This window comes from Zootoca vivipara, chromosome 3, assembly GCF_965207765.1.
Source record: "Zootoca vivipara chromosome 3, rZooViv2.hap1.1, whole genome shotgun sequence".
NCBI lineage: Eukaryota > Metazoa > Chordata > Lepidosauria > Squamata > Lacertidae > Zootoca > Zootoca vivipara.
The window spans coordinates 77940480-77954466 of NC_142586.1; the positions used below are offsets into that span (position 1 = coordinate 77940480).

General features: G+C 41.1%; 1 protein-coding gene across 1 annotated transcript; it reads left to right on the top strand.

The window, feature by feature from the left end:
• The first annotated feature begins 377 nt into the window (after nucleotides 1-377).
• SCCPDH (saccharopine dehydrogenase (putative)) lies at nucleotides 378-13890 on the top strand. The gene is made up of 12 exons (XM_035108319.3): nucleotides 378-651; nucleotides 4078-4190; nucleotides 5867-5947; nucleotides 6328-6457; nucleotides 7393-7442; nucleotides 8226-8356; nucleotides 8853-8970; nucleotides 9524-9643; nucleotides 9727-9783; nucleotides 11051-11162; nucleotides 11871-11952; nucleotides 12682-13890. The coding sequence occupies exons 1-12, from the start codon at nucleotides 465-467 to the stop codon at nucleotides 12785-12787; spliced, it is 1287 nt and encodes a 428-aa protein (XP_034964210.3). The 5' UTR covers nucleotides 378-464; the 3' UTR covers nucleotides 12788-13890.
• Nucleotides 13891-13987: the final 97 nt, after the last annotated feature.

Sequence of the window (13987 nt, forward strand, 5' to 3'; positions counted from 1 at the left end):
TCCTCCATTTCGCGGCTATGCCTTCTGCTAGGCTAGGCTGGCGAGCATTCTCAACCATGCGGCTCAGGCACGAGCACGCACGTCGCCAGAGCCCGCACGTCGCCTCCCCAACGCGTGGAGAACGAGGCTCTGCGGATCCACTCCCGTCTCCTGAAAACAGGCCTCACGGGGCGCGGCAGTGACGGGTGTGGAAGGAAAAGCGGCCAACTGCCAGGACCAGCCGAGAGTGGCAAAGGCGCTGCGTTTGAAGCGTGCGCGGGGGGCGGGGCGCCTCTCACGGCGGAGCCGCTGGTGGGCGGGGCGCTGGAGGCGGGTATTGGTCACGTGAGGCTGCCGCGAGCTGGGACCGTTGTCCGCGGCCCCGCCCCCTCCCCATCGCCAGTCGAGGGTTGCAAGCCGTTGCGCAGCGCCTCTCCGCTTCTTCGCCTCGCGCTATCTGAGCGCGGCGCCCTCTTCGCGTCCCCATGGCGACCGGGCGGCCTTTCCAGGTGGTGGTGTTCGGGGCGTCGGGCTTCACGGGGCAGTACGTGGTCCAGGAGGTGGCGCGGGTGGCCGGCGAGGATGAGCTGTGCGGCTCGCTGCGCTGGGCCGTGGCTGGCAGGAACCGAGAGAAGCTGCAGGCGGCGGTCGATAAGGCGGCCGAGAAGCTGGGTAAGGGAGTGGGCGAGGGGGGGCTGCTGCTGCTTTCCCTAAAAATGAGAAGCGGAGTCGGGGGCGACGTGGCCCCGGACCCTGACCTTAGTCTGATGGCTTCTCTCCAGGTGATGGAAGGGAGCGAGCGATGACGGTGTTCCTAGCGCACGCATGTTTCTAGGGCCTAATCCGGCCCGCCGGTCGGTTTAACCCGGCCCCTGCGGCAGTTTATTTCCTCAACAATTTCAATCCAAAAAAAGTCAACAACTCCAACCCCTAAAAAAGGTCAAGATCTTTGGGGTAAAATCATAATAAAAGCTCAACAACTTAAATCCTTTTTAAAAAACAACTTTGGTCGGTCTTCATGGCCCTTCACTTCATCAAGTCTGGCGTTCTTTGAAAAAGTTTGGACCCCACTGGGGGTAGGCTGCTCACTGCAAAACAGCCAGGTCGCCCATGTCAGCAGCCTGTGCGGGGAAGAGCCCTGCTAGACCAGACTGAAGGACCACCTAGTCTGGCTTGCATCTTGTTTCTCTGCAGTGGCCGGACAGGGGACTGCAGAAGCCCACAAGCATAGAGCCATGACTTTCAGCTGTCATGACCAGAACCGTAGCTAGGTGATTTTGCGCCCTTCGCAGGACCGTCCAGATTGCTCCCCCTAGCCACGGGCAAATTAGCTCTTCTTTTCGCCTCTCCTCCACCCCCACCCCCCGCAATATGCAATTCATCCTCTATTTAAAACCATTTCTTATGAGGCAATAATCTATATTTATGGACATATTTATAGCTGATTTTGCGCCCCCATCACCTGTGCCCCTGGTGGCGGCCCACCTCACCACCCCCTTGCTGTAGCCCTGGTCATGACCAGTAGTTGCTGATAGACAGGATGGGCCCGTGCAGGATAGGCCTAATTCTCTTTTGGAGCTATGTGAACGAGTGGTGGTTCCTCCCATCTTACTGATCCAGGGCAGGTGAGTGTGTAGGGAGCATATCACTGTGCAGCCATCCTCTCCCAAGTTCAAGCAAGCTGGAGGATTTCCATCCCATTTAAGGGCAGGGGTGATGATAGCAGCCTATTACAAATCTGATCCAGATAATAGCCCTTCCAAGTCCAAAGGGCTTTATGGTTTTTATTGTGCTTATTCTCACAGCAACTTTAGCTGGGAAGTTGCCATTGTTTGCAGAAGGGAATTGGCAAAGAGGCCTGTGTATCTCCTGTGTAAATTAAGCTGTTTCCTAACTGCTGCTGGCAGGGGTGTGGGCAGGGTACGCTAGACATTTGTGGGGTGAATTTAGTTGCACCTTTATTTTTGGTGCTGTAAGTTTCACTGAGTTCAAGCTCCATGAGCGATTGAGCGATGAGTGCAATTTCCCACCCTTAACACACCCCTTTGTGCCTCCCAAGCCAGCTTTCCTTACTCCAGCATAGCTTCCTCAGTCTATGTAAATTGTTACTCCAGGGTAAGCCCATAAGGCTATAGGAAAAGGAGAGATGGGAGTGCACAGTGTTCCCATCAGCTCCTGAATAAACAGCAACTTCCCTCCCCCAGCTGTCTGTCAGGCTGTGAGAGAGGGGGAAATGTAACTGCAGATCCTCTTCATTAGCTCTGCTGAAAGAACAGCAATGTTTGACTCCTCTCCAAATTTTTCAGTTCTTGCTGCTCATTGCAGGGTCTCTGTAACTAAGAATTAGTACCTGAGCTTGCTTTTTCCCTACTCCTTCCCAGCTCCTTTTCCTGTTGTGTCATGTCTCTTTGATTGCGAGCCTGAGGGCAAGGACTGACTTTTCTTTGCAAGCCACTCTGGCATCAAGAGAGTAGGATAAATATGCTTGATAATAATTTATGCTCATTAATGCCTGGCAACTGGGGCGATGGGAAGATACACAATGTGCTAACCTCTCCCACCCATTTTACCTGGGGATTAGGATTGCACTGTGAAATCAAGAATTTGTGATATGGCCATAGAAGAGGGGGATATTGAACCCAAGTTTGCCAAACCCAGCTGGATGATGCTGTTTGTGATACATATTTTTTACAGCAAAGGGTTGTTTCCTTTTTCCCCCCTGACCAATGACCATAGTTATTTCTGGTTTGCTAACAACTGGAATGTTTCCATGACTTAAAATTGTAGCTTCAGGGAGCAATTCTAGCACCCATCTGAGAGCAGCAGGGCTGGACTCTGCTGCAGAGCCACTGCCACTTCTGCAGTCCTGCTACGTATGCTCACAAGGGCAGAAGCAGCTTCATTACATGTTTTCCTCTGTCGTCTTTAGGCAGGCATTTCAGTTGCACCCAGATAAGGTCTATTGCCTGTAGCTGGACCAGCTTAAAATCTAGTGCCTCCTTGGCCAGCACAACCGGTCCTCTTTCCCACCCTAGAAAAGTTTGTTTCAGGGGTTTCTGCTTGTTGGTGCTAGCAGTGATTTCTGCCCAGCCATGGTTTTGATAAGGATCTCTGCAGTTGTGGAAGCCCCCCCCCCCACCAATGGAGTCAGGCAGTGCTAAGTGGAGAGACACCTCTGCTACATCCAAACATCCTCCAGTGCAGTGTATTGGGGCCTTGTATCACAATGTTAGTTGCATACATGGGCCCATTTCTTGTTTAAAATGTCAGTTTTTTCTGTGTTGTTTGTCATTTTGTGACAGTGTGAGTTCTCTGGTTCTTGCTGTTTCAGACATTGTGCTTCTCCAACTATTGATTCTGTTACTTTGTCCTGACTTGTATATGCTAGCCTTTTCTAGTTGGAGGTTCCCACGCTTGTTCAGTATAAATGAATCAAGCATTGTTTCAGATTTCTTAGCCCACACAATTCTTCTTGTGAAAATTCTTGTTGGTTCATTAATGTACTTGTTGCATTCTTTTGCTTTATAGCCCATGCCTTTCTGGGGTTGGGAAAATGCATTGGTGATATTGCATGAATAAATGCAGTCTTGGAAAAAGGTTGTGTGGTGCTGAGGTTGCTAGGTTAAAACGTACTTAAGGGGGAAAACACTATTGAAACTGATCTTTAAAACCAGAGTTGTTGCTCCTTCTAAGTCAATGGCTAAAATAAAATGTCATAGTGATAATCTTGTGACATGCACTTACATGGTTGACTTACTGCATTGTATTTCTCTTAAATAGGTTTCAATAATTTCTTGAGATTTTTCTGGTCATCTTTTGTAGCAAGAAGTCCCATCTTCCGATGTGCACAGTTGTTTTATACTGAAAAAGCATATTTGGGGGGTGGATGTTTGAATTTGTATCAGAACAAAGTTACCTATTTTGCAAATGTACTGTAGTTGAAAAAATAAAGGATTTTAAAATGACCTGGGTTTGATCCATTCATCTAATAATTCATAACTAAATAATGAAGGTTAAGAAAAAGCAATGGGTATATTAGAGAGCAATTATTATACAGTGCCAGGCTTCTTTTATAACATTTCTCTTTTACATTTTCAGGGAAGACAGAGCTGAAGTCAGAAGTTGGCATAATACTGTGTGATGTCAGTGATCCATCCTCTCTTGCTAATATGGCTAAACAAGCTGCTATTGTTCTGAACTGTGTAGGCCCAGTAAGTATTTTCCTCTTTTGGAAAATGAATAAGTATAAAGCTCTCATGAGACTAAAAGCTTTAAAAATGAAGATTCAATATATTGCAATATTTTTATTACCTTAGCAAACATTGAAAAATAAATCTTTTCAAAGTATGTCAACCAAAATATTTTCTGGATGAATAAAAGTTAAAGGGGCAACTCTGCTGTCTGCCACTGTGAAACAAAGGCATATATTAATCCTATATTTTTACTTATTAATTTATAATGTTTATATCACTCTTCTATAGTGGTGATCAGATATTAAAAGTAATTATGAGGCAGTTTTTATCAGAAAGGGTTGTAATTTAATAATGTTGTTTGGCATTTGAAGTACAGTAATCTCTCAGTTTACAAAAGGGTTCAGTTCCAAGGGTTATATGTGTAGGCAAAAATTGGGTACAGTCAAACTTGTGGAGCTGCCCTGCAGCAACCGGTAGCAGGTGAGAGGGAGAGAGAGCGCACCCCCAGTACTCCCAGGGCCAGCACACTGAGCAGGTCTTGCCTAGCAAGCAAGGCCAAGTGCTTAAAAGCTCTTTTCATGCCAGAGTGTTTGGGTTATTCAGTGTGAAAAGAGCTTTTAAACGCTCTGCCATGCTTGCTGGACAAGACCCGTTCTATGCGCTGGCTCTGGAAGGCTAGTTGTTCATGCAAGATTTTGCATCCTAGAGGCAGCCTGCATGTCAGGCATGCCTTGCCCAGCAAGCCAGGCAGAGAGCTTAAAATCTCTTTCTGTGCCAGGTAACCCAAGTAGGTCTGATGTGAGAAAAGCTTTTAAGCTTTCTGCTTTGCTTGGAATTTGACTTGCGCGATTTCACTCAGCCCACCTTCAGCTACAATGGTTGAAATTGTGCAAGTCAGATGTGCATAAAATCAGGGATTATTCTAGTTTGACTTTGTGAAATAGGCTTATGCCCAGCCCTCACTAGCAGATATTAAGACAGTGAAGTAACTTCATTAAATAGGTTAGAATGTGGGCAGAGTGATTCCTAGTTTCACCATTCCACCACTACGTTTTTTGCAAGCTTAGAAATCAGCAAGAAGGGCCTGGCAGTCCTTCGAGGCCATTGTAAAATCTACAAGACTGTATTAATAATAGCAGCTGAACCAATTCAGTTTCTTCCTTGACTCTTAACCCAGTGTGTGTAGTGAACATCTAAATAATTCTTGCCATAATTAATTTCCCTCTGTTTATACTAATCATACTTGCAGTTATTAAGTAAAGCAAATAGCTGATAAATTGCTGTATGTGGAAAATATGCTGCTGCTTTTCCCCAAAACAATGCCTATTGCATCTGTGTGTGGTGAGGCTGTGGGAAAGCAGATGAAGAGGAAGGCATTGTTGCTTCATTCTCAGTTGCAAAGTTCTGCCAGCTCATTAAATCTAGAGTAAAGGTTAATAATTGAAATGTGAATGCTGTAGTTGTGGTAGAGGAGGTTGGAAAGGATTGCATGCAGAGGGAGATGTTTCTTAAAATCTGAATGCGAATTAAATAGTTTTAATCATTGTGTTTATTGATTAAATGTTCATTATAAATTAAAATTGCTTTAAATAACCTTGTTCAAATATGTAAACTTAGTGAGATAACTTACTGTCTTTATTAAAGTAGCATAGTATAATTTATTAAAGTAATAATTGTTTTATTTGTTCTTACAGTACAGGTTTTTTGGTGAGCCTGTGGTGAAAGCTTGTGTTGAGAATGGTGCAAGCTGTATCGACATCAGTGGAGAACCTCAGGTATGAGAAACTGAGAAAACAAGCCACATTCACAATTGTATTAAGACATTGTTCAGATTTGTACAAGTTTACCATCATGCAGGTGGGAATTTTATTTTTTGTGTCCAGCTTTGTGATACTGCCATTGAATAGCAGCTCCTGCACCATCCTAAGCATCAGCAGCCAGGGATACAGAATTTGCTTGTGGTGGATCCTCCTCTGTCATCCATCTCAATAAATGTTTTGATAATAATATAATAACCTTCTGTAATGTTGCAAAATGGAGCATCAGCCACTGAATATAGTGTCAGTGACACAGCTATGAAAGTTATCATCTTAGCTTGAACATTGAGACAGAATATTATCTATTTTTCATTACAATGTTGTTTCATTTCTTTCAGTTCCTGGAAGGAATGTATCTGAATTACAATGACAAAGCTGCAGAAAAAGGAGTATATATTATTGGTAGCTGTGGCTTTGACTCTATCCCAGCAGATATGGGAGTATTGTACACCAGAAACTCTTTGAAAGGTGACTCTTAAACTTAATCACAATTTTGATAACGTGTGCAGAAATTATTTTCCTTGTGGAGTGTTGAAATGATATTTGAGTGGTTAGGAATAATAATATGCTCTGCATTCTGCTTCTTCTGTAATTCTTCATAAGGACTGATGTTGCTACAAAATATTTGTTGTATTAATATATTTGCTGTATTAAGCTATGCAGTTATAAATATCTTCAGTTACCTTCATCTTAAAATAATGTACATGACCTTCTGTTGCACTAGCAAAGAATAAAAACTTGGAGCTTATGCTCCTTAATGGAATGGAATGGAGTATGGAGCTAGAAAGGGATGTAGAAATAACACAGACCGCTGCATTTCTGTAGTGAGTTGCTTGCACACATTCCAAGTAAAAACAGGGCTTGTTATGGCCTATGGAGATTTTTCCAACGTCTAAAGTGTGCTTGATTATAAGTTGCATAATTCTGGAAAGACTTATCATTAAAATAGGTTGTGTGTGACTTAAAACAAGGTGACAGGTTCAGTACTGATAGAATCTCAAATGAAATGGTGAGCAAGCTGTTGCTTCTCAGTACAGGATTTCCAATGTCATGGTATCTTCATTTACAGTGGTCCCCCGACTTACGAATCACTCAACATCCGTAGTTTTCAACCTACAAACGGGACATATGGCCGCACGCTTACAATTTTTTCTACATCCGAACGAAAACCGTTGGCGGTTTTAAATGCGGTTTCCTCGACTTATGAATTTGTCTGAATATTTTTTTTCCTACGGGAAACGCTTTTTGACTTACGAACTTTTCGACCTACGAATGTGCATTCGGAACGGATTAAGTTCGTAAGTCGAGGGACCACTGTATTTGATGCCATGACAGGCTGAGTATAAATTGCTGATTAATTCTTTGTTACAACCATACTTAATGATTAATTTTCTCCCCTAAAGGTACACTAACTGCAGTTGAAAGTTTCCTGACTGTAAAATCTGGACCAGAGGTTGGTTGTTTTCTTGATTAGCTAAGTTTATTGTATAGACTATCATAGACAGATAAAAATAAATTATTACACTGGTTGTTGTATTGGTAGTGGTAGCCTACAAAAACTGTCAGAAGAACATCACTCTTTAATGCTTGTTCTGCTATAGCGCTTCTAGTACTCAAGTAATGCAATACCAGTGTGATAGCCTTACCTAAGCATATGCTTTCTGTTTTGGTAAGGTTAGGTGGTAAGAAATTGCTTTATTGCTGATGTTGGGTAGATAGCTACTTAACATTTGTTAAAAATAAGTGATTGGGGAAAGCGCGGACAATAACAACATTTTAGAACACTGTTGGAGGAGTAGATGCAATATTAAACTCAGCCCAGTCTAGTAAGACACATCCTTGAGTAGAAACAGGTTACTTTCCGTCTATGCAGACGGTTCTTGTGGGGTGAAAATCCTGCAGACATACATGCTGTGTTCTCATCAATGCTTCACACAGCTAGCCACCAGAGAAAACTAATGCCAGATTAGTCTAGACATCACTAGAATGCATTCACACTCCTGCTTCCTACAGGAGACGATAAATGCCAGAGGAGCAGACACACTAATCTTTGCAAGGGCACAGGAGAGGTGAAGTGAGAAAATGGTCATGCTTAGGATCAAGTACATAGCTCTCAGCTATACTTTGATTTAGTCACTGAATCAGGTGTGTAAGTAAGGTATGTTTTCATTATTGTGGCTGATGGTATAGATGTGTTGTGAGTATAGTATATTGAATTAACATAGCATTTAAACAGGGTTCCTGCATTCATGATGGGACCTGGAAATCAGCTATACATGGCTTTGCAGATCAAGACAGTCTGAAAAAAATTCGAAGGCAAATAGGACACAAACCCCTTCCAGTGACTGGAAGAAAGCTTAAGAGAAGGTATGCTACTTTTGTGGATTAGAATTTATTGTTTACATAGCTCAGAAGATTTTTCCAGAAGGAATGCCTTCTTCTTCTCCCTCTCCTTCTCCTTCTTTGGCGATCACTTGCAGCAGAGTAAGATTGTCTTCCATAAACATGGTTTTAACAATGAGTCCATAAGTGACTGTGGAGGCCAATTTCTGGATCCACACGTCCTTCCACAGTGGGGACATTGGTTTCCAGGCAGGAGTTGATCACGGTGTGGATTTGCTAAGTGTGCCTTCCTCTTAGCATGTTTCTCCCTTGCGTCCTGAGTTTGAGTGTCTTCAAAGCCCATGACACCTTTGCTAAAGGCTGTAATTGTAGGTGCCTTATATTTTCCTGAAAGGAAGCATTCTGGTGGAATTTCTTTATACAGATTTGTGTGCTTGAAAGGACAAGTTTTAGATAGTGCTTTGTCTCAAACACACTTTGCCAAGCTTTGTTTTAATTGTCTTGGCTTCTGTTTTTGCAGAGGTGCAGTATTCTACAGTAACGAACTTAAACAGTATTCCATTCCGTTCATGGGATCAGATGTCTCTGTAGTAAAACGAACTCAGCGCTATTTGCACACAGACCTGAAAGAAACACCTGTAAGTTTTCATAAACATCTATTTTAAAAATGTCCTATCATCAGTGAAATCTTTGAATCTGATACTGTGAAACTTGCAATAATATGCATAGTTGCCCTGAGGGGAAGTCATATTGAATTCATGTGCCTAACACTGCAAAGATTACAGGCCTATGCTACTACTTTATGAGCTTCTGGAAAATCTTATTACTGTTGAATGTCTGTCACCACTGCCACATATGTGGGTATATTCATGTAGCTCTCTAAAATGGGAAAAAGTGTCAAACAGCAAGGCTGTCATCACTCTTCTGCAATGGTGCCACATCATAACATATTTGTGTTACTGTAATTGTAGTACTAAAATAACATTATATTTCTTTTAATGCCTTCAGCTGCTCTTACAGTGCCCACGGTTAAAGCTAACAATCATATCTAGCCTATTTCTGGATTCATTCTTTGTCACCTATGCAAGGCTTGGTTCTTTGTGAATTGTTGCTCTTTAAGAGCTGTATTCTGGAACAGATTATACATAAACTGACAGTTTTTCATTGATAAAAAATTTCTCTTCTTTTTAGGTGCAATATGCTGCTTACGCGACTGTGGGTGGTCTTGGATCTGTTATTAAGCTAATGTTTGCTGGCCTTTTATTTCTAATGCTTGTGAAATTCAACTTTGGAAGAAAGCTCCTGCTAAAAGTAGGTTTTGTTTTAAATACTTTGGAAGTTTGATGTGTTTTTTTCTATTATTCTGGAATTTATTATTGGTTGTCTTATTTCAGTATCCTGAATTTTTTTCTGGGGGACATTTCACAAAGGAAGGACCAACAGAAAAACAGGTAACTACTTTTGTTCTTAGGTGATTGTATTTTTGATGTGACAGTTTTCTACATAATTACAGTGTCACAAGAATACTTTTATTATGTGTCAGTAAAAAGCGGCTGTTGTTTATATCTCTTTTGATTATGCCTGATACCTTTGTGTGTACGATTATGCCTGATACCTGTGCATCAGGTACAGTAGTATATTGTGACATGTGGACTAGCTTACTAATTGCAGCAATAGAAAATTCCTTAATTCTATGTGAGTTTGTAGTTTAAATACTGGGGAAATTGTGGAGGAGGAGGCATATTGGGGTCTTTCAAGTGGAATGGGTAAAGGAAAGGGATGATGGATGGTCTGATGTGGAGTATAATAAGCCCACAACTTACGCTGAGGTTACATTCCAAGGATCGCGCATAAAGCCAAAATAGTGTAGTCAAAACCCATAGAGTTCAATGGGTGGGATTGTCAAAAGTCAAGAACACTGCAGCCTTTTCATTTTATAATAATTATTTTGCCAAGTGCATAAAGCTGAATACGCACTAGTTTAATGTGCTTAAGTAAACGTTCAGCACACATGTTTAACCCATATGTAGCAATAAGTTCTCAGGTGAGCACTAGGAGAACAAGCGAACAGTAGTCCTCCTGTTGCTTGAATGCAGGAAAATGGCATCACTATAATAGAATCTTTGACCCACCCCTTTCTTGAGGTGACAGTTTGTTTTCCTGCCTTGTTTGAAGTGGACCTATCTCTTGTTGTGGTGTGTATATTGGGTGAGTGTGTGGTGTGAATCTTTCCTTGTGTTGGATGCAGTGCTTACAGTCTTCAATGAAAGTTGACTGGAAAAAAATATCAGCTTAAATCTGAAACCCATATCTACTCTATTCAGACTATGAACCTTTTCTACCTACGTTTGCAGTTTCTTATTCAGAAACTAGCTTAAAAGCAGTATTTGAGACCAAACTTGTGGATTATTATAGCAAAGACAGTCTGGAACCTCACATTTATTTTATGGGTGGTAAGGTAAATACCACACTTTTTACAGTGCAAGTCACACTATTCCGCCAAATCCATTGTCCGGTAAAGTACTAATAACTGGCTTATTTTGCATAACATTTTACAGGGGGGGGGTTTGTGCACAAACTACTCCCTCAACTTTGGTTGTAGTTCACTGTAGTTAAACTGGAATGAAATTCAGTGGTATAAGCAGTAATGTGTGTTTGATAGAAATTGGCATTGCCTAGAGATTTGGTGCTGTTTCTTTCTTGTCTTTTGAATTACAGATGGAAGGGTCATCCTTTGAAATGACCTTTTTTGGTGAGGGATACAGAACACAAGAAGATTTACAACTGGGCAAACCAAATGTTAAAATCTGCACCCAAGTAAAGGGACCAGGTATAGCAAATTTTGTATAAGAATATACCTTCACATATAGGTTTTGTACAAGATTTGCTCAGATGCCCTTCCTGTTTAGGGGCTTGTTGAGGAAGGTTTGGCTGCTTTTTATGAAATGCTTTCAATTTAGCTGAGCACAGTGGTGCTGTTTGATTCTGATTATACTGTGATTTGTGATTGAAACGGGCAGATGATTGCTTTATGTACTGTTCCTAAAGTTATTGGGAGATTTAGATTGTGTGTGTTACTGTCATATGTTTATTTAGCTTATATACTTGCTGAAAATAAAGCAAGTAGTACATATATGTAAAGCCCTGGGGGAGAACGCTAGCTAGATGGTACTGGCCCAGTGTTTAGGAAGATGTTTAATCTTGAATCAAAGGTAATTCTAGAAACGATAGAAACAGAAGTAATTGTAATTTTATTTGTATGTTGCCTTTCCACAGTTCAAACCGCACTCAAGGAGGCTTACAACATGAAAAAGTATATAACTGCAATAACAAAAGTAGTCATAAACAATAAATAAAAAGTCAAAAATACACAACCTTGCTGAACAATTTCCACATATCTCATAAGCGCTAAAATTAAGATAGAGAACACCAACAGCAACACCCCCCCCCCCAAAAAAAACACCTCCAAACACCCCAGCCCAAGAGTCAAAATAATGAGTGTAATTGAAGTGTTTTCCTCTCCCACAACTTTTTGTAGAGGCTGGCTATGTTGCTACACCTATTGCAATGGTTCAAGCAGCTGTGGTACTTCTGAAGGACAAGTCTTCTCTTCCTAAAAAGTAAGTCTTAATTTTCTTGATGTGAAATAGCTTACACTTTCAGGGTTCCTTTCCTAGCAGCCTTTAAACTATTTGGCTGTAATAATATCTCATTTCTTTCTTTTTTAAAAAACTTTGTATTCTTACTATTTCATTTGTTTGCCACCCCGGACTCTTTGGGAGGAAGGATGGGATACAATTGAATAAATAATAATATATTAGCATCAAAGTGATTGAAAGCACTGCACAGTTCTGTGGTGTAGTAACTTCCCTTTCTCTCACTTTGTCAGCCAGCATAAGCATTAAACTTTCTGTCAAGTTGAGTTATTGCAAACATGTGAAAAAGTGCTTGAGTGATAATGCCATTATATCTGCGAATGACCTTAATTCATGTTGTAAGGTGCAAGCTTTAGGTCATTTAATCGTTTGTAAATCACAATATTTATTTATTAAGAAATTTCATATCTTAATAGATTATACCAGAGTTTGCTTTTGTGCATGTGCGAGCGCCGAAACCCGGAAGTAACTTGTTCCGGTACTTCCGGGTTCGGTGCGGTCCGCAACCCGCAGCGTTTGAACCCGAGGTATGTCTGTATTATATGCATTGTTCATGAATTAACTTAAACAATTGTTGAAGGTTTACAGGGGGGAGTGGAACTTAACCCATTTTCAGTAAGTATTTGTTCATAATAAGTGTTAAGCTTGCTTGCAGCTCATGTCACTAACCCCAAATGTGTGGCTGTTTTACAGGGGTGGTGTCTATTCTCCTGGGGCTGCATTCTCCAATACAAAACTTATTGACAGGCTCAAGCAGCATGGAATTGAGTTTTCTGTTATTAGCCAGCCTGAAGTCTGAAACAAGAAAAAACATCCTGAAGGCTGCATGATTAACAATCTCCGTATGGCACTTGTATACCAAAAAGATCAGCTACAAATGGTTGCTACATTTAATAAAATACTGACATAATCTTATGTAATGTGAAAACATGTTTCATATTGTTGCTCGAAATGGGAGTAATACTGAACTTTTACTACTGGAAATGAATAGTGCTAAATAGTGCTTTTTAGAATCAAGGGCTTGACTGAACTAGCTGTGGTAACTAAAAAAACCAGTAAAACATTACAACTACAGTATTTTTATTCAGAATTGTTAAAGTTGACTTTACTATAAAATCTGTGCCTTAACCAATTAACTCCCTATGAAGATCAGTAGTGAAAGTAATGAATAAGCAAAAGTGGCTTCAGTAAGTTTGAGTCAGTTGTGTGGGCATTCCTTCAGACAGGTTTCCCCAGCCTGCTATACCTTGTCATGATTAATACAGTGGTGCCTCGACTTACAAATTTAATCTGTTCCGAAGGCACCTTCGTAGGTCGAAAAGCGCCATTGGAAACGTGATTTCCCATAGGAATGCACTGGATACAGAAAAATTCGTAAGTCGAAGCAACCCCATTTAAAAATTTGTAAGTCGAAAAAACCCTATCTAAAACTGCCTCGGTTTCCGTTTGGATGTCGAGAAATTTGTAAGCGTGCGGCCATTTGCCCCATTCGTAAGTCGAAAAATTTGGTTGTAGAGTTGTTCGTAAATTGAGGTACCACTGTACTGTAATCTACACTCATATAGACTGGGATCAAGTCCCCTTGACAACTGCAATTTCTATGAGTAAACATAGTTCTCTTGTCACTAATGGAATCAATTCATTATGCTTGTTAGGTCTCATGGTACTTAGCTAGACTCTGCCTGCAGTGTTTTTTCTATATGAGCTTGGTGGAGGGGAGCGTAGTAATATTCTTGCTTGAATTGGTAGCTTCATTGCATACCTGATCAGTTAACATTCCTTTCCTGTGTACTGAGACATCCTCAAGGCAGGGAAAATAGGTCTTTGTGAAAGGAAATTTCTAGCACTTATTAATTCCCTTTGTTCTCATTTTTCAGTGTAATAAAAGAGGGTTACAAATTTGCTTGGTTTCTGTTTAACTCAACACAGATCACTGTACTTAAAGGTCAACCGTTTTAATTAGCGTTATCTAATGTGCTTAGAATAAACCATGCCTTAA